The 21267-nt window shown below is 37.3% G+C and overlaps 1 protein-coding gene across 1 annotated transcript in view; it reads left to right on the plus strand.

The window, feature by feature from the left end:
- Positions 1-21267, plus strand: part of HSF5 (heat shock transcription factor 5) — a 55949-nt gene that overhangs the window by 12998 nt on the left and 21684 nt on the right. Inside the window, exons 3-5 of the mRNA XM_037992968.2 lie at positions 7416-7510; positions 11421-11942; positions 13574-13751. Of these exons, the coding sequence (XP_037848896.2) occupies positions 7416-7510; positions 11421-11942; positions 13574-13751 (795 nt within the window). The remainder of the gene's footprint in view (positions 1-7415; positions 7511-11420; positions 11943-13573; positions 13752-21267) is intronic.

The following is a 21267-nucleotide window of genomic DNA, read 5'->3' on the forward strand; positions in this document are numbered from 1 at the left end:
CTTTGAACATCGTGAAGTACTTTATAAATGAAAAGTTTTGTTATTAAATATGAAAAACTTGCAATGGAAAAGAAAGTGCCATAAAAATACCCTACAAGTGCTTAATACCTCCAAATTATGGGTGAAGGAAATAAAAAGTAGTGAACAATTTAACCAATATTTATTGAGTACTTATTTATTAACAGTATTACAAATGACTTTACCAAAATTAAATAGAGTATCATTCTCATGAGGCAGGTGGATCACTTAAGGCCAGGAGTTCCAGAACAGCCTGGCCAACATGGTGAAACCCAGTCTCTACTAAAAATAGAAAAATTAGCTGGGTGTGGTAGCAATACCTATAGTCCCAGCTACTTGGGGGTTGAGGTGGGAAGATTGCTTGAGTTCAGGAGGTTGAGGCTGCAGTGAGCCGTGATTGTGCCTTTGCACTCCAGCCTGGCCAACAGAGCAAGACCTTGTCTCAAAAAAAAAAAAAAAAAAACAGTTATAAAAATAAACTTGGATATGGTCTTCAGATAGTATAACCAGTAAATGTTGAATTTTATAACATTTCATAAATTATTAATTTCTCTAGTAAAGTCAAACACTGCAACTAAAAAGTTGCCATCAGACTAACTCATAAAATGACTCATTGGAATCATTTTTTTTCTTTCTCACATTAGCAGCAGACTGGAGTTACTTTTTATGTTTGTTGTTCCTCCCTTTAAGTGTCAGTTTTCCATTCTTACCACTTCTTCAAAGGCAAAATTTTGTAGATCTAGCATTAGTTGACTCTTTTTATTCTTGCCTTATCTAGAATTCGGTTTTTCCTCTGATGTTATTTTTGGTCTACAACTGCGATTTAATTTTCCTCTTTTATGAAAATCTTCATTTTAAACCTTTTAATTTTACTTGTTCTCCACTATATATTTGAACATACATCATCTTTATATATAGAATCCTATAATGAGAATTGTTTTTCTTTAACACTGAATAGACTCAAAATCAACTTTGCCTTTTTTTCAAAGTTTTAAACTCAAGGCAATGATTAGTAAATTTGTAGCTGCCCTTCATCTCTTTTTTTATTTAACACGTATTTATGTAGTAATCACTATGACCAGGCACTGTTCTTAGTACTCTTTAAATATTCACTCATTTAATCCTTAAAATACTCTTATAAAATAGTGTAATTATCCTCACTTTATAGATGAGGAAACTGAGGCACAGCTAGGAAGCTGTGGGCTTGGAAACAAATCCAGACAATCTGACTCAAGAGTCTGTTCTTTTGGCCACTGTGCTCGCCTGCCTGCCTGCCTGTCTGCCTGCCTCTCATGAAGAGGGTCTTTTGTTTTTTAGCTTTGTTTTTCTTCTGAGACAATTTTTGTCTGGTATATCTCTTCCTCAGAGTTAGTTCTAGGGTAGACAACAGCAATTGGTAGGGGAATCTACCTTTGTATGCTGCTGGTGGCATTGTGATTGCTCTGGGTTATTGACTCACCCTGTCCAAGTAGAGAGAATATACTTCAATTGCTAGAGTGGGAGGTTCAGTCTGGGGGTTCTGGGGGGTGGGGCTGCCTCTAACTCATTTCTGTATCCCCCTACGCCTACCATAGTTCTTGCTGTAATGGGCCCTAAGTACATAATTTATTGAGTGGAATGAACTAGTTCTAGTCCCAGCTTTGCGGTTAATCATTGGATATGAACTTCAGTGGATTATATCATGTTATGTGGCCTCAATTTCCCTTTCTATAAAGTGGCCATAATAGTTTGAGTGAGGAATTAAATAATATATGTGAATTGACTTTGTAAAATTTAAACACTATTTACATGTAAAGGATCAAGTGTTTTAAAAGCTGTGCTTAATTTTATTTTTATTATTTTTTAAGAGACAAGGTCTCACTTTCTCACCAGACTGGAGTGCAGTAGCATGATCATAGCTCACTGCAGCCTGAACTCCTGGGCTCAAGCTATCCTCCCACTTCAGCTTCCCAAGTAGCTAGGACTACAGGCACACACCACCACGCCCAGCTAATTAAAACACAATTTTTTTTTTTTTTTTTGGTACAGCTAGGGTCTTGCTTTGTTGTCCAGACTGGTCTCAAGCTCTTGGCCTCAAGTGATCCCGCTGCTTAGCCTCCTGAGTTGCTGGGATTACAGGCCTGAGCTACTGTACCTGTCCAACAGCTGTCTTTTAAATGGTCCTAGAAGGCTGGGCACGGTGGCTCAAGCCTGTACTTCCAGCACTTTGGGAGGCCGAGGCAGACAGGATCACTGGAGGTCAGGAGTTTGAGACCAGCCTGGCCAACGTGGTGAAACCCCATCTCTACTAAAAATACAAAAAATATTATCCAGGCATGGTGGCGCACACCTGTAGTCCCAGCTACTTGGGAGGCTGAGGCAGGACAATCACTTGAACCTGGGAGGCTGAGGCTGCAGTGAGCCGAGATTGCGCCACTGTACTCCAGCCTGGGCAACGGATCAAGACCCTGTCTCAAAAAAGTAAATAAGCCTAGACATTAACACTTTAAAGGCTAAATAAGAGAATTTATAAGAATATAAGCTTTCCCCCAAGATATGCGTGATATTTTTAATTTTTATTAGAAAATATATATCTGGCCAGGTGTGGTGGCTCATGCCTGCAAACCCTGCACCTTCAGAGGCCAAGAGGCAAGAGGATTGCTTGAAGCCTGGAGTTTGAGACCAATCTGGGCAACAGAGCAAGATTGTGTCTCAAAAAAAAAAAAAAAAGAAAAGAAAAGAAAGAAAAGAAAAGTAAGAAAAGGAAAAAAAGAGAAAATATCCATCTTCGCATATTTTCTAGGTTAAAAAATATATATATGGGTGTATATATATGTGTGTGTGTGTGTGTGTGTATCTCCTATCATTTAAGATTTTTCTGAATTGGCCCTTGGGCAAAAAGAGTTACTGATTGTTGTTTTAAAGTACATTTAAATTCTATAGGTGTGATCTTTAGGCTTCTAATCCTACATTAATGTACATAAATATAGAATATAGAATTATAAGAGGTTTTTGGTGCTGTTACTCTTGTTCTCAGGCAGTCTGTATTGCTCCTCTGAAAGTACTTCATTTTGTGCTTATGGGAAAGAGGCACTTAGCACCAGGAATCTCTCTGTCCTCTGCCAGAAGAAACTAAGCGAAAATACAATCATATTTACCTTTATAAAAAATTGTGAAACAATATACGTAACATAAAACTTAACCACTTTAACTATTTTTCAGGGTACTGTTTTGAGGCATTAAGTACATTCACCATCACCACTGTCTATCTCCAGAACTTTTTCATCTTCCCCAACTGAAACTCTACCTGTTAACCACTAACTGCCCATTAGAGAATGCCAACCTGTCCCTGAGGTGGAGAGGTTGTCCCTAGCAACTACTGTTCTGTTTTCTGTCTCTATGAATTTGACTATTCCAAATATCTCATATAAGTGGAATCATATATTTAATATATAAATTTACCATCTTTTTTTTTTGAGATGGAGTCTCACTCTGTCACCCAGACTGGAGTGCAGTGGTGCGATCTTGGCTCACTGCAACCTCTGCTTCCCAGGTTCAAGTGATTCTCCTGCCCCAGCCTCCTGAGTAGCTGGGATTACAGGCGTGTGCGACCACGCCCAGCTAATTTTTGTATTTTTAGTAGAGGCGGGGTTTCACCATCTTGGTCAGGCTGGTCTCAAACTCCTGACCTTGTGATCTGCCCGCCTTGGCCTCCTAACGTGCTGGAATTACAGATGTGAGCCACTGCGCCCGGCCAAATTTACCATCTTAACCATTTTTAAATATACAATTCATTGACACTACTTACATTCACAATATCGTGCACCCCTCACCATCGTTTCCTAAACTTTTTATCACCCAAATGAAACTCGGTACCCATTAAGCAATAGTTTCTCCCAACCCCTGGTAATCTCTAATTTATTTTTTGTATGTATGAATTTGACTATTCTAGGAACCTTACATGAGGAATCGTATAATATTTGTCCTTTTGTGACTGGCTTATTTCACTTAATGTCTTTAAGATTCATCTATATTATAGTATGTGTCAGAATTTTCTTCCTTTTAAAGGCTGGATAATATTCCATTGTGTATATATAACACATTTTGTTCATCCACTCATCTGTTGATGGATACTGAGTTGCTTCTATCTTTTGGCTGTTGTAAATTCTGCTATGGTGAACATGGGTGTACAGATATCTTTTCAAATGCCTGCTTTCACTTTGAGGTATAAACTCAGAAGACCTTTTCTTTACCTCACCATAAATGAGGAGATACTGGGGTTCTAGTTGCTGTAGGAACTTATCTTGAAATTAAATATACTATTATGTTTTTTTTCTTTTGAGCATTTATATTATGGGGTATTTTCTCACTGTTGACATTATACTATTCTGGAGTAGATTCAAATTTGAAATATTTTGATTCTATATTTGAATCACTTCCGTAGGATAAAGTACATTAACTTGTTTGCCTCACCTATAGCAGGAGCAATAATTTTTAGTAACTCTGACTTAACATTTTTATTACTTAGAAATTTTTTGAAAATGTCATTAATGCCTATATTTATATCTGAAATGGAATTCTTTTAATTATTTTCAGTTTTTCTTTCTACATGGAATTTAATGCCTCAACTGAACACTGCCTTCAGGAAGACACTGAAAGTTCTTTATGCAGATGAATGTATCTTAGGACATAGTGATAAACTAAGTTTTATAAATGTCAGTGCTTTCATAATGCACAGTAGATTATTTTTTCATATACTAGGCACATAGTCAAATTTCTATGCCTAAGTTTTCATATTCAGTAAACTTACTAATACCTTTGTTCTATTTTGTTGACTATACAAAATAGGACTACAGTGGTAAGGAATAGCCATTGAGGAATCTTTTTGGAGTGTAATCTATTGAAGTCCTCATTTTCTTCATACAGGTACTGTTTTGCTTTCCATTTGTTACTGGATAGTTTAAAGAACATTTACTTTTTTGCTGTTTCCTGAGAAACCAACTCAGCTATCAAGCTATCAAAAATATATTAACATATTCTCTGTTATACATTGTAGTTGATTTCTCTGAGAAATTTATTTTAAAGTACATTTTCATACCTATTCAAAATGTGTAACCAATGGAGTCAGAAACTTCCAAACAATAAAACTAACACCTTTTATTGATTTATTTGTAACAAAACACTGCTTTTTGGTACCCTGATGGAATGGACCTGCAGCTCCCAAGTCTTTCTCTACCACTAGGTGGCTAGATTTTCCTTAGCTGCTGTAACTCTAGGGGAAAAAGAATTTTTTTATTTTTCCCTTCCGCAGTTTTGGCAAGCTCTGCAGATCTTGCTTGGTGTTTAGCTATTTGGATTCAGTTGATTTCCTAGGATATTTGTGCTGTCAGACACTTTGGGAAATCTAATTCAAATCCAAAACATTTAATATATATATTTGAATAACCTTCAAAGGATCAAGTCTAAGAACCTGTTCTGCTAACCTATATTGGAAATGATAACAACTTGAATTTTATGAGGCAATCTTAGTAATATATGGCTTTTTAAAGTCACCAAAATTGTTAAAAAATATGTCATCCAAAAAATAACCTTTATGTTTATGTCTGAACTATAATTTTGCCCATTATTTCAAGTTTTCTTTCTGTGTGCAAAATTTAGTGGTTAAATTGCTCATGATACAAAGAGAAAATATTTATTTCTACTGTATCTTCATGAACTTCTGATGTTTTAAAAATCAATATTCATGGAGAAATAGGGAAGCATTTTGGTTAATTTTTTTATAATCCTTAGGTCAATTTACCTTTAAAGATTAAATAATGAGATTAGTAATTTTATTAGCACACTCAAAATATGAAAAATGTGGACATAAAAAGGGAGAGTTGCCACCTTATTGATAAAGACACCTTTAAAGATATTCGGCAAGTAGAATTCTAGTAAAACTACAAATGTTACATTTCAGGAAGAGAGTTTAGCTTAGGGAATTATCGTGAGATATATACAATTTTTTTTTTTGGACATAGGGTCTTACTCTGTCACCCAGGCTGGAGTAAGGGGCACAATCACAGCTCACTGCAGCCTCTACCGCCTGGGCTCAAATGATCCTCCCACCTCAGCCTCCCGAGTAGCTGGGACTACAGACATTTGCCGCCATGCCTGGCTGATTTTTGCATTTTTTGTAGACATGGGGTTTCACCATGTTGCCCAGGCTGGTCTCAAACTCCCGGGCTGAAGGGATTCACCTGCCTCAGCCTCCCAAAGTGCGGGGACTACAGGAGTGAGCCACCATGCCTGGCTGTATTGTGGTATATTAAAGAGCGTGTGCTTTGGAGTTTAATTACTGACTCTGTCACTTCCAGCTTTGTGACTTTTGGCAAATTACTTAATGTCACTGAGCTTTAGTTTACTTGTTTTGTAAAGGCAATATATGTAAAGCATTTACTACTGTGCCTGAAACAGGATAGGTGCTCAACATACATCATTCTCCGTTTAATCCACAGTTGTGCTATTAATAACTAATTCTCACTTATACTGGAGAGTCTCTACAAAAAAGCAGACTCAACCTATTATTAAGACTGCATCTGCAAGTAACTTTGCTAATACCAAGAGTTCAGGCTTTTCACAGTGTCCTGACTATAAAGGGAAAGTTTTGAAAATGTGTTTCTTCTGTTAAAATAATAGCAGCTAACACTTATTGATTGCTTACTGTGTACTAGTACTCTTCTAAGTTCTTTATGGATATTAGCTCATTTATTCCTCATAACAACCATATTTGGTAGGTCCCATTATTCTGTTGTTATCTCTGTTTTAATAGGATGCAGAAACTGAGGCACACAGAGATTAACCTTGCTCAAATTTACACTGGGCTGTAAAGCCAGGCTGGTGGAGGTGGGCTCCAAAACCAGGCAGTCTGGCTCAATGATCTGCATTCCTAACCACTTGCCTAAATGATTAAAACATTTTTGTATACATTTATACTGGATGCATTGTTTAATGGTGGAATACTTGGAGAATATTTCGTACTTATTTTACTCTTTTAAAACACTCCACCCTCCAAATAGTGGTTACTGTTGAAATGATTGAAATACTTATTTTGGAATTTCAATATATTCCTCTATTTTCAATAAAATGAAATTACTTTCAATTAAAATATATGGTTAGAAAGATAACAAAATGCTTAGGTGTTAAATCATTTACAAAAATAGACATTAGACATGAACCTTTTAAAGGCCTTTAAAATTATTTTGTTACTGTGTTGTTTTCAATAAATAACACCACCTAATTGGACTAAATATTTTGTTAGACATACAAAGGAAGTTCTTCAAATTTGGATTTCTTTCCAGGTTGAAAGAGGGGAGCTCCTTGAATGCTATAGAAGTGTATTGTGGTTGATGGCTTTTCTGTGTTTGAATTTGTTCCAGCTGTGCTACAGTGCTGTTCTCCTACCCACATGGATGCTCTAAGTAGTTGTGTCACTCCCACTGCCTCTTCCTATGCACACTGCAACTACTTCCAGGTAGGAGTCTTGCAACCGTGGCCATGCTCTGCACTTCATGTGCGATTTTATCGACCTTGCAAAATTTCAAAGTGTAATTTTATATTAATGAGTAACCAGAAGTAAGTTGTGGATTAATGGGCTTTGTTTTCTCAGTTCTTAAAAAAAAAAGGAGAGAGAATTGATGTAAATAATATCTCAGAATTCTTCTAGGCCAGATCTGTTCAGTATAGTAGCTACTAGCCACATGTGGCTATTTAAGCTAATTAAAATTACATGAAATTTAAAAATTCCTCAGTTATACTAGCCACATTTCAAGTACTCAATAGTTTCATATGGTTATTTAAATTAAAATTAAATAGATTTAAAAATTATTCCATACTTAAAGTAGACACGTTTTGAGTGCTCAGTAGTTTCATATGGCTTATGGCTACTGAATTATACAGCACAGATCTAGAACATTCCCATTATTGCTGCAAGTTGTTTTAAAAAGTGCTGTTCTGGATTTTTCCAAGGTAAAATGAATACCAGATAAACTATACAAGTACATAAGTCATCAAATGACAGATTCTTCCAAGTTGATACAGATAATTAGACTTTTCTTTTTAAGGAGAAAGGAGAAAAATGTCAAAAATGAGAAATTTAAATGGTGGCCTGCTTTATTCATAGCCCATATGTTGTAAACACCATAGTGGTTCAGCATCCCGTATTCAAAATGCTTGGGACTAGAAGTGTTTCAGATTTTGGATTTTTTCAGATTTTGGAATATTTGCAAAAACATAATGAGATATTTTAGGGCTATGACCTGAGTCACATAGTTTAAAGGTAATTTCATACAATATTTTTTGTAACTTTGTTCATGAAACAAAGTTTGCGTTAAGTGCTTTTGTGCTGGAATTTTCCACTTGTGGTGTCATGCCAGCACTCAAAAAGTTTCAGGTTTTGGAGTATTTGGGATTTTGGAATTTTGGATTAAGGATGCTCAACTTTTACTTCAAATATCTTCTCATTATTTCTTAGGAGACACTTGCTTGGAGTTGAATATTTTATATAGCTATTTTAAGGATACTTTTAAATTCCATGCTTTGTATTTTTGTGCTATAACTGCTAAAGATTGGAATTGCGTGTTTGCCTTGGATAAGCATCTAGCCAAGATAGTTTCAGTTCTTAAGAGAATATCTTACTAGTGGCATTAGGGTACTCAAAAGAACATTCCTTTTTTTTTTTTTTTTTTTTTGGAGAAAAATCTACATAGGAAGTCAAATTATAATCAGGTTGTTGTTTGAAAAGTATAGGATGAGGTCAAGGGGACTTAGCTGGCCCTTTTCATGGCTGATATGATCAAGCATGATATCCCAGTCCATTCATCTTCACTGGAGGGACACATCTATCCCACAGTTAGATGCTCTTGTTTGTGGGTCCAGGCACTCTCTTCTCTGGATCATACTGGAGATACTATGACAGTGTTTATATCTTGATTATGTTGTATGCTAAATGAAACATTTTAATAAAGACCTTTTCTTGTTATAGAGACAATATATGGCCATGTGTGGTGGGTCATGCCTTATAATCCCAGCTCTTTGGGAGGCCATGGTGGGAGGATTGTTTGAGGCCAGGAAATTGAGATGAGCCTGGGTAACATAGTGAGAGCCTCTTAAAAAAAAAAAAAAAAAAAAAAAAAAGAAAGAAAGAAAGAAAAAGGAGGAAGGGAGGGAGAGAGAGAGGGTGGGGTTAGTTGGGTGTAGTGGCGCGTGTACCTTTCATCCTAGCTTGGGAGGCTGAGGTGGGAGGATCAAGCGATCCTCCCACCTTGAGGAGTTTGAAGAGTTTGAGGCTATAGTGAGCTATGATTGTGCCACTGTATTCCAGTCAGTGCAACACAGTGAGACCCTGTCTCAAAAAAAAAAAAAAAAATCTGCCAGGTGCAGTGGCTCATGCCTGTACTCCCAGCACCACTTTGGGAGGCTGAGGTAGGTGGATCACTTGAGATCAGGAGTTCAAGACCAGCCTGGCCAACATGGCGAAATTCTGTCTCTACTAAAAATACAAAAATTAGCTGGGCGTGGTGGTGGGCACTTGTAATCCCAGCTACTCAGGAGGCTGAGGCAGGGGAATCGCCTGAATCTGGGAGGCGGAGGTTGCAGTGAGCCAAGATTGTGTCATTGCACTGCAGCCTGAGTGACAAAAGTGAAACTCCGTCTCAAAAACAAAACAAAAAATTTAAAAAAGAAGACAATACATGTTCATCATAGGAAAATAGAGATAAGCACACATAAAATTTTGAAATAGAAAAATGGGAAGGTGTTTCAGATTCCAACCTGAAAATAAATGCAATTAGTTTAGTTGGACTGTAGGTATGGGCGAGAGTGTGCATGCACGGTCAGTACGTTGTAATGTTTAAGAGCAAGAGTTCTTGAGTATGGCAAACCTAGGCTTGAAACCTGGCTCTGTCAGTTATTTCATTGTAACTTTGGGTAAATTAGGAAGTTTCTGGACCTCAGTTTTATTATTTGAAATGGAGATTATCACATTTCACCAGGCTCTTTTGAAGGTTGGATGAAATCTATATAAAGCACTTTGCGTGTGCTTGGCACATAGTAATAACTCAATAAATGCTGCTATTGGCTATAGTCACTTAGTGCTTATACCATTTGAATTTACATTATTTGGCATTAGTGGCCTTCCGAAAATCATTGACAATCTTTGTTAATGAGTGTGTTTAGCAACATCAACTCACTGCATACTTTCTTTAATCATAGCTCTTCTGTATTTTAAGTTTATAATCTGATGTATCAGATATAATCTGTTTATAATCTGATATAATCAACAAACATTTATTGAATGCCTACTCTGTGCGAAGCTCTTCATTGGGCAACATCAATTCATTTCATGTTTTATTTAATCATTCTTCTGTATTTTATGTTCACAGATCTTTATCACCAAACATGTATTAAATGCCTACTCTCTGCAAAGTAGTATATGTAAGAGAATATCTCTTAAAGATGTAAATCTAAAAGCAACAGCCATTTTAGTCTATTGCTTTATTATTATTATTATTATTATTTATTTTTTATTTTTTATTTTTTATTTTTTATTTTTTTTAGACGGAGTCTCGCTCTGTCGCATAGGCTGGAGTGCAGTGGCCGGATCTCAGCTCACTGCAAGCTCTGCCTCCCGGGTTCACGCCATTCTCCTGCCTCAGCCTCCCGAGTAGCCGGGACTACAGGCGCCCGCCACCTCGCCCGGCTAGTTTTTTTTGTACTTTTTAGTAGAGACGGGGTTTCACCGTGTTCGCCAGGATGGTCTCGATCTCCTGACCTCGTGATCCGCCCGTCTCGGCCTCCCAAAGTGCTGGGATTACAGGCTTGAGCCACCGCGCCCGGCCTGCTTTATTATTAAAAATAAATAATCCCAGGAAACAAAGGGCATTTGATACTCCATCCATTTTTCCCCATATTGTTTGGAACAGAATATTAATACCACTCCCTGAATCTGTAGAAGGATTGGTAGACTTTTGAGCATCCTGTGTTTGAAATTTCCTTACTGCATTCCTAAAACAGTATATGATAGATACAAATTATGTTTTTGTCTGTCAGCTTTTATGGAAGAATTTGGTGTATAGATGCTTTCTCAGCAAATAGGTATTTGGGTACTATAGCTTTTGATTTTGTATAGTTTAACCCTAAGAATTATTGACCCATTGAAGTGTTAAACTTAGCAGAGTGGTTGACATGTAGTACATACTAAGTAAATGCTAACAGTAGATTTGAAGCTACTATTGCTGAAAAGTAGATTAGTGTCTAGGTTTTCTTAGTGATCTTTAAGTTTAATCTACTTATGTTTAGCACTCATCAGCCTAAATATTGTAGCTTTCCTCCTTAATCTCATATTTGATTTTCTATCCAAACAGTTATATTTTTTCTTTTCCCAGAATCCTTCAATGCAATCCTCCTATCCAGTTGAATTTTTGCCTTCCAATTGGCCCTGCAGTACTACTGATGAAAATAAAAAGACAGAAGTAAACCTAGAGGCTGTCTTTCAGATAGTAGATGAATTGCATTCCTCCCCTAAATTGGAGATGGTAAAGGTGGAGCCTGTTGAGAATCAGTGCCCAACATCTCAATCTAACAGAGGCCAACACATTCTAGCTAATTCTAACAACAGCAATCCATGTTCTGCAAGTCAGGCTAGCCAGCTGGAGCCACTTACTCCTGTAGGCTCAGATATTATGTCTTTTGTGGTTGGAACAGAACAAGCAATTGCCTGCTCTCTACCACAGTCACCTGAGTACATCTATACCATCCACACAGCTCAGCCTGTTGAAAATAGCACAATACAGGAATCTACAACCATCCAGCAAGCTCATGTCAAACTGAAGGAGCACCTAAATCATAATCCATCTCCATCTTCAGTAGTATTTGTGCAGGAAGGGCCACCATTCAGCACACACCAGGTAAGGGGGCAAAGAAAAAATCTTAATAAAGCTTAAAGTACCTAGTGCTTCTGCTAAAGACTATTCTAGTGGAGAGTTTGTTCAGATTTTATTTGGGTTTAATACCAGTTCATTATGGTTTCCAGGAGGATCATGTCCCAGTGCTTCTGCACAAAAGATTCAGAAAGAAGTTACCTTAACCCTTAAGCATCCTCTCATTGTATTATGCATGGTCTGAAGTCAACCTCTAAAGAGAGGTTGTCTAATTGAGCTTTGTGGTATGAAGCTTATTTTCATGTTATAAGCATCCCTTGAGTTTTTGCTTCCTATCTTAATTCGAATAGATTAGATATGCCTGGCCGATAATTCTGTTACCCAGGAGGGATGGTTTATTTGACAGACATTATGAGGACTTTCCTAGCCATTTGTAGCACAGAGGTAAGGAGATGGTTGGAGGTCTTTTCTAACTTTATTACAGCATCATTGAACTGTAACTTGTGAGCATACTGTGTTTGAATTTCCTCACTAATATCTGCACTCCTAAAGCAGAAGGTAAAGGCTAATTCCTTTATTGCCACTAGTTTATTACAAGAAAATGAATAAACTTTAATTTTCAATAATTAGTAAGAATAATTCATCAAAAGTACATCCACAGAAACAACGTCAAATAGCACCTGTTCTCATTTTATAAGTGGAAGCTAAATAATGTGTACACACTGGACATACAATGTGGAATAATAGACATTGGAGACACTGAAGATGTGGAAGGGTGGGAGAGTAGGAGGGGGAACAGAGATGAGAAATTACTTAGTGGGTACACTGTACACTATTCACTCAAAGCCCAGACTCCACCACTATGCAGTATATCCATGTAACAAAATTGTGCCTGTACCCCTTAAAATAATACCCAAAAAAATCCAAATTAAAAAAAAATTTTTTTTGAGATGGATTCTCTCTCTGTCACCTAGGCTGGAGTGCAGTAGTGCAATCTTGGCTCACTGCAGCCTCCACCTCCTGGGTTCAAACGATTCTTCTGCCTCAGCCTCCTGAGTAGCTGGGACTACAGGCGCCCACCACCACGCCAAGCTAATTTTTTGTATTTTTAGTAGAGACGGGGTTTCAACATGTTGGCCAGGCCGGTCTTAAGCTCCTGACATTGTGATCCACCCACTTCAGCCTCCTAAAGTGCTAGAAGTACAAGTATGAGCCACCACGCCCAGCCTACAAAAAACCTTTTTAAAAATTAGCACCTGTAGTCCTAGCTACTCAGGAGGATCACTTGAGCCCAAGAGCTTGAGGTTACAGTGAGCTATGATTGTACCACTGTACTCCCACCTGGACAACAATGTGAGACCCCGCCTTAAAACAAAAAAAAAACACACACACACAAAAAACCCTGCACTTTTGTAAGTTAAAAAAAAAAATCAACAAGCTTCATGGTAAATATTTCTCTGATCATAAGTAAATGTTTTAGCTCCATATACATTTTAGTAGTTTGTGAGAAAGGTATAGTATCATTTATAAGAATGAAAAGCCTTATAAGCTTGTTTGTTGGATCATGTTCCTATAATAGAACTCCTCTGATAAAATATCTTAACTTTTAGCATATATTTGGAGGAAATCTCAATTAATGAATGGGTTTAATATTTTAGGTGGATGCCAATATAAAATGCCAGACCAGTTCACGTGAGAATATCTTGCCTTCAGAACAGATGGGATTCCTCATTTCAGAAATGGGGCCTGCTAGCAAGCCTAGCAAAGACACAGGTTTAGCCACTCCAGCCAGATACAGAGAGCACAGAAGCAACTCACAACAAGGAAAGTCCCCTGGTAAGGATTATTGTGCTCTAGAATGCCAGAAGTAGAATCACGCTGTAGAATTAATATATGAATGACAGTTTTTCTGGGTCTCCATTTATTATTCATAATTGTATTATACCTGTCACATTGCTATTTTTACATAGCTATAATTTTAACTCTATATTTGTTCTTAGTTATCTTTGTAAAGTATGTAATAGTTATTTTCCTAGTATTACATATAATGATTTGGGCTTTGAAAAATTTAGAACATATTAAGAATAAGCAAAAGAATTTAGATTATTTAACTTGGAGAAGGCAGGGATGAAGGATGATTTAATAACTATCCTAGATGCCAGACTTTGAAATCGTAGTTGTAGTTGTTCTGTTATTAACAGACTCTAGGACAAGAGGGCATGTACTTATATTGTGACAGGAGAAAATTAGATGGAAATTTAGGATATTATCCTGAGCGTATGATAAAGGTACCGTAAAGTACGACCCTATACCAATGGTTTGTTATTCTTGCAGTTTGTAAGAACTCAGAGTAAGTGATTGTTTTAGGGACATATAGTTGCTTCTAATATGACAAAATCATGTTTTTTGAAGAAAATAGTAACATCTAATAAAACGTGTATTTTGTATGATCCAAAAATCAGGTTACCAGAGTCTGCAATGCACAATTTTAATATTCTAGAATTACGTGCATGTCAGGGGCATGCAGTGCAGGCAGAATTAACCAGGACAAACATATCATTTTAACCTACAGTAATTTGAAAAATGTTGAGGACTTCTGTGAGAACTTTTCCAAAAAGTAAATTAATAGTGATATGATCATAGATCATAGTGTAGCTCAGATTCATAGGGTTCTTTCTGCAAAATGTCTTTTAGGCTAAAAACTATTCATCATTTGTTCACTAAACTTAGCTTGCACGCTTTTAGTTGACTATGTTTTCCAATCCATCATTAAAGATTAAAGATTTCTCACCACTGAAGATGTTTAACACAATGGCATGAGCCTTTGAAGGCAATTTAGATGAGAGAAGGGCAGGAACTAATATTTACTGTACCCATTTTTATGCCATACGACAAACTTAGAGTAAGTAACTTGTTCAAGGTCACATATAAATTTGTTTTCGTTTTTCATTTTTTTGACACAGAGTCTTGCTCTGTTGCCCGGGCTAGAGCGCAGTGGCACGATCTTAGCTCACTGCAGCCTCCTCACCTCATGGGTTCCAGTGATTCTTGTGCCTCAGCCTCCCAAGTAGCTAGGACTACAGGCATGTGCTACCACACCCGGCTAATTTTTGTATTTTTAGTAGAGATGGGGTTTCACCATGTTGGCCAGGCTGGTCTTGAACTCCTGGCCTCAAGTGATCTGCCCACCTCAGCTTCCTAAAGTGCTGGGATTACAGGTGTGAGCCACCATGGCTGGCCCTTTTTTCTTTTCTTTTCTTTTCCTTTCCTTTTTTTTTTTTTTTTTTTTTTTGAGACAGAGTCTTGCTCTGTTGCCCAGGCTGCAGTACAATGGCACCATCTCGGCTCACTGCAACTTCCACCTCCCACATTCAAGCGATTCTCCTGCTTCAGCCTCTTGAGTAGCTGGGATTACAGGCACACTCCACCACGCCTGGCTAATTTTTTTTGTTTTTAGTAGAGACAGGGTTTCTGCTGTGTTGGCCAGGCTGATCTCAAACTCCTGCCCTCAAGTGATCTGCCTGCCTTGGCCTTCTACAGTGCTAGGATTGCAGGCATGAGTCACTGCGCCCAGCTGCCTTTTTTCATTTTTTATGGAGACAGGGTCTCACTATGTTGCCCAGGCTGGTCTTGCACTCCTACACTCAAGCAGTCCTCCTGCCTTGACCTTTCAAAGTGCTGGAATTAAACAGGCGTGAGCCACAATGCATGGCTAGTCTTGTATAAATTAATATTACTAATATGCTACCCTAAGTTGTCTCCCTATAGAGCGCATATTCTTTCCTTTTCATTTTTTATTGTGTTGAAGAACACGTAATATAAAATTTATCATTTTAACCATTTTTATTTTTAATTTATAATTTAATTTATAATTTAAATGTAATTGTACATATTTATGAGGTACAATGTGATTTTTTGACACATATATACATAGTGTAATAATCAAACTGAGATAATTACCATATCCATTACTTTAAACATTTATCATTTCTTTGTGGTGATAACTCTCTAAACTCTCTTCTAGCTGTCTTGAAATATACACTACAGTGTTATTTGCTACAATTATTCTACTGTGTAATAGAATACCAAAACTTACTCTTCCTATCTAACTACAACTTTTGACCAACTTCTCCCAATCCCCCACTTTCCTACCTTCCCCAGCCTCTGGTATTTACTATTCTACTCTCTTCTGTGAAATTAACTTTTTTAGCTTCTGTATATGAGTAATATTATGCAGTATTTGTCTTTCTGTGCCTGACTTATTTCACTTAACGTAATGTTCTTCAGGTTCACCTATGCTGCCAAAAATGACAAGATTTCATTCTGTTTTATGGTTGAATCATATTCCATTGTATGTGTAAATATACACACACACACACACATATACATACATATACAGTGGAATACTATTCAGCCATAAAACAGAATTAAATCTTATATGTTGAAGAGACATCTCCACACCCATGGAGAAATCAGTATGTTGAAGAGACATCTCCACACCGGTGTTTACCACAGCACTATTCACAATAGCCAAGATATATATATACACACATATATACATATATATGTATTTATACACATATATGTATACATATACATACACATATATGTATATACACATATGTATATATGTATATATGCATATGTATATATTTATGTATATATACATATATGTATGATATATGTATATATGTGTATATATGTATGTATACACATATATATATCACATTTTCTTCATCTGTAGATGCATATTTAGGTTGATCCATATCTTGGCTATTGTGAATAGTGCTGTGGTAAACATCGGTGTGGAGATGTCTCTTCAACGTACTGATTTCATTTTCTTTGGAGATGCAACCAGTAGTGGAACTGCTAAATTATATAGTGGTTCTATTTTTAATTTTTTAAGGAAACTTCATACTGTTTTCTATAATGTTATCCTAACTTACATTCCTACAAATAGTATATGAGTCCCCTTTTCTCTGCATCTTTGCCAGCATTTGTTATTTTTTGTCTTTTTGGTAATAGCCATTTTAACTGGGATGAGGTGATATTGTGGTTTTGATTTGCATTTCTCTGATGATTGGTGATATTGAACATTTTTCCATATATCTGTTGGTCATTTGTGTATCTTCTTTTGAGAAATGTCTATTCAGGTCTTTTGCCCATTTTTTATTTTTATTTTATTTTATTTTATTTTATTTTTTTTGAGGCAGAGTCTCTTTCTGTCGCCCAGGCTGGAGTGCAGTGGCCAGATCTCAGCTCACTGCAAGCTCCGCCTTCGGGGTTCACGCCATTCTCCTGCCTCAGCCTCCCGAGTAGCTGGGACTACAGGCGCCCGCCATCACGCCCGGCTAGTTTTTTTTTTGTATTTTTTAGTGGAGACGGGGTTTCACCGTGTTAACCAGGATGGTCTCGATCTCTTGACCTCGTGATCCGCCCATCTCGGCCTCCCAAAGTGCTGGGATTACAGGCTTGAGCCACCGCGCCCGGCCTGCCCATTTTTTAAATTAGACTGTTTTTGTTTTTGTCTTTGTTTTGCTTCTGAGTTGCTTAAATTCCTTATGTATTCTGCATATTAACCTTTTGTCAAATGTGTAGTTTGCAAATACTTTCTCTCTTTTTGTAGGTTGTCTCTTCATTGTATTGTGTCTTTTGCTATGCAGAAGATTTTTAGTTTGATATAATCCCATTTGTCCATTTTTGGTTTTGTTGCCTGTGCTTTTGAGGTCTTATCCAAAAAGTCCTCAGCCTCCCAAGTAGCTGGGATTACAGGCACCCACCATCATGCCCGGCTAACTTTTGTATTTTTAGTAGAGACAGGGTTTCACCATGTTGGCCAAACTGATCTCAAACTCCTGACCTCAAGTGATCCGCCCACCTCGGACTCCCAAAGTGCTGGGATTACAGGTGTGAGCCACTGTGCCTGGTCTCCATTATCATTTTTTATTGTTTTTTACTTAAAGTCCTTTTTTTTTTTTTATTTTTTGAGATGGAGTTTCGCTCTTGTTGCCCAGGCTGGAGTGCAATGGAGTGATCTTGGCTCACTGCAACCTCTGCCTTCCAGGTTCGAGCAATTCTCCTGCTTCAGCCTCCCGAGTAGGTGGGATTACAGGCATGTACCACCACGCCCAGCTAATTTTATATTTTTAGTAGAGACAGGGTTTCTCCATGTTGGTCAGGCTCGTCTTGACCTCCTGACCTCAGGTGATCCACCTGCCTCAGCCTCCCAAAGTGCTAGGATTATAGGCGTGAGCCATTGCGCATGGCCTTAAAGTCCGTTTTATCTGATGCAAATATAGCTACTGCTGTTCTTGTTTAGATGATTGAAAAGATGGAACACTCTTCTCCATCCCTTCACTTTCATTCTATGCATATCTTTTTTTTTTTTTTTTTTTTTGAGACAAAGTCTCACTCTGTCACCCATGCTGGAGTGCAATGGTGCGATCTCAGCTCACTGCAAACTCTGCCTCCTGGGGTCAAACGATTCTCGTGCCTCAGTCTCCCGAGTAGCTGGGATTACAGGTGCATGCCACCAAGCCCAGCTATTTTTTTTTTTGTATTTTTTGGTAGAAATGGAGTTTCACCATGTTGGCCAGGCCAGTCTCGAACTCCTGACCTCTAGTGATCTGCCTGCCTTGGCCTCCCAAAGTGCTGAGATTACAGGTGTGAGCCACCACACCCAGCCCCATTTTAACCATTTTTAAGTGCACAGTTCAGTAGTGTATTCACATTGTTTGAAACAGATCTCTAGAACATTTTTATCTTGCAAATCTGAAACTCTATATCCATTAAACACAATTTTCCTTTTCCCTCTTCACTTGCCCCTAGTAACCGCCATTCTACTTTCTGTTCCTATGCATTTAACTATTCCAGGTACCTCATTTAAGTGGAATCACGCAGCATTTGTGTTTTTGTGACTGGGTTATGTTTTCAAGGTTCATTCATGTTGTAGCATGTGAAAAGATTTCCTTTCTTTCTAAGGCTGAATAATATTCCCTTGTATGTACATATGACATTTTGTTTATTCATTTCTTAATAGACATTTAGGTTGCTTCTGCCCCTTGACTATTGTGAATAGTGCCACTATGAACTTGGGGTTGGAAATATCTGTTTTGTTTTTCTTTTTAAGAGATGAGGCCTCACAATGTTGCTCAGGCTAGACTCAAACTCCTGGACTCAAATGATCTTCCTTCCTCAGCCTCCCAAGTACTGGGACTACAGGCGTGTGCCAGCATGCCTGGCTCCAACTATCTCTTTGAGGCCCTGATTTCATTTGCATATATCCAGTATTGGATTGCTGGATCATATGGTTAATCCAATTTTTAATTTTTTGAGGACCCTCCATACTATTTTTCATAGCTGCCATACCATTTTATAATCCCACCAACATTGCAAAAGAGTTCTAATTTCTCCACATCCCCACCAACACTTATTATTTCCTGGATTTTTTAAAGGATGGCTTCTATAAGTAGCCATCTTAATGAGCATGAGCTGGTAGATACCTCATTGTAGGTTTGATTTTTTTTACATTTCTGTGATAATTAGTGATACTTAGTATCATTTGTATACTTACTGGCCATTTGTATATCATCTTTGGAAAAATGTATATTCAAGTCTTTTGCCAGTTTTTCATTTGGTTCGTTTGATTTTTGGTGTTGTTCAGTTGTAGGAGTTTTTAAAATATATTCTGAATATTAACCCCTTAGTGGATATGATTTACAAATATTTTCTCCCATTCTGTGAGTTGCCTTTCATGATGTTTTGTCCTTTGACGAGCAGACACTTTTAAGTTTGTTGTAGTCCCATCTGTCTATTTTGCTTTTTTTTTTTTTTTTTTTTTTTACCTTGTGCTTTGGGTGTCATATCCAGGAAAGCATTGCCAAGTCCAGTGTCATAAAGTTATCTCTCTGTGTTTTCTTCTAGGATTGTTATAGTCTTAAGTCTTACGTTTAGGTCTTTAATCCATTTTGAGTTAGTTTTCATATATGGTATAAGAGTTTAACTTCATTCTTTTGCATATGGATACCCAGTTTTCCCAATACCATTTGTTAAACAGAGTGATTGTCCTTTCCCCAATGAGTGGGCTTGGCACCTTTGTTGAAGGTCATTTAATAATATATGTGAAATTTATTCTATTGAATATTCATTGATATATTTGGCTGAATTTATGCCAGTAGCACTGTTTTGATTACTGTAGCTTTGTAATATGTTTTGAAATCAAGAAGTGTAAGTCCCTTAACTTTGTTCTTTTTCAAAATTGTTTTGACCATTTGGGATCCCTTGAGATTCCATATGAATTTTAGGATGAAGTTTTCTATTTCTGTAAAAAAAAATTAACTGAGATTTTGAAAGGCATTGTGTTGAACTGTAGATTGCTTTGCATGGTATAGATATCTTAACAATATTTCCAGTCCATGAACACGGAATGTGTTCTACTTATTATTGTCATCTTTAATTTATTTCAGCAGTGTTTTGTAATTTTCAGTGTAAAAGTCTTTTGCCTCATTTGTTAGATTTATTCCTATTTTATTCTCTTTGATGCTATTGTAAATGAAATCTTTCCTTTTAACTTTTAATCTCACAAACAGTGCACAAATACATTCTCCTTGTAAGAACTACTAAGGCCAGAATTCCCTTTGACTACTACCTCCCCATACTGTTCCCTTTATGTCTTCCCCAGATGTAACCACATGTTTTTTCTACATCATCTTAGTAATGGCACAGTCACTCAAATAAGCAGATAACCTTTTCAGATAATACTCTGGAGGGAAAAGTTTCTCTTATATAAGCTTGGGTATATTTGTTAAAAATTATTCTCATTACTTTATGGTTACACATACTAGACTCTTGAACTAATATAACAAGAGAAACTAAAAAGAAAGTTAAAGGATAGATACCTCTGATTATGCTTTAAGAACAGTATATTCAAGGGTCCAGAAACAAGATGATTTATTGAGTGTATACAAAGGAAGAGATGCTTGAGACTGAAGGATGGGGTTGTTTGGTAGGGGATAGGTTGAGGCAGAGGGCTTGAGAGCAGGCAAGTTGATTAACAGGTCATATATAGAGTAGTTAACACATCCACATATCCTTGCCTCCTGAAGAGTGTTGGTAGCTAGAAATTGGAGGTTTCTCCTTTAAAAAAAATTGAAAGACAGGTGTGGGACTTAGAAATCTCTGTTTCAGCAACTGGCACCTTGGGGAACTAAGAATGAAAGGACTGGCCGGGTGCAGTGGCTCACACCTGTAATCCCAGCACTTTGGGAGGCTGAGGCAGGCAGATCACAAGGTCAGGAGTTCAAAACCAGCCTGGCCAATATGGTGAAACCCCATCTCTACTAAAAAATACAAA

Source organism: Chlorocebus sabaeus, chromosome 16 (assembly GCF_047675955.1).
Source record: "Chlorocebus sabaeus isolate Y175 chromosome 16, mChlSab1.0.hap1, whole genome shotgun sequence".
Taxonomy (NCBI): domain Eukaryota; kingdom Metazoa; phylum Chordata; class Mammalia; order Primates; family Cercopithecidae; genus Chlorocebus; species Chlorocebus sabaeus.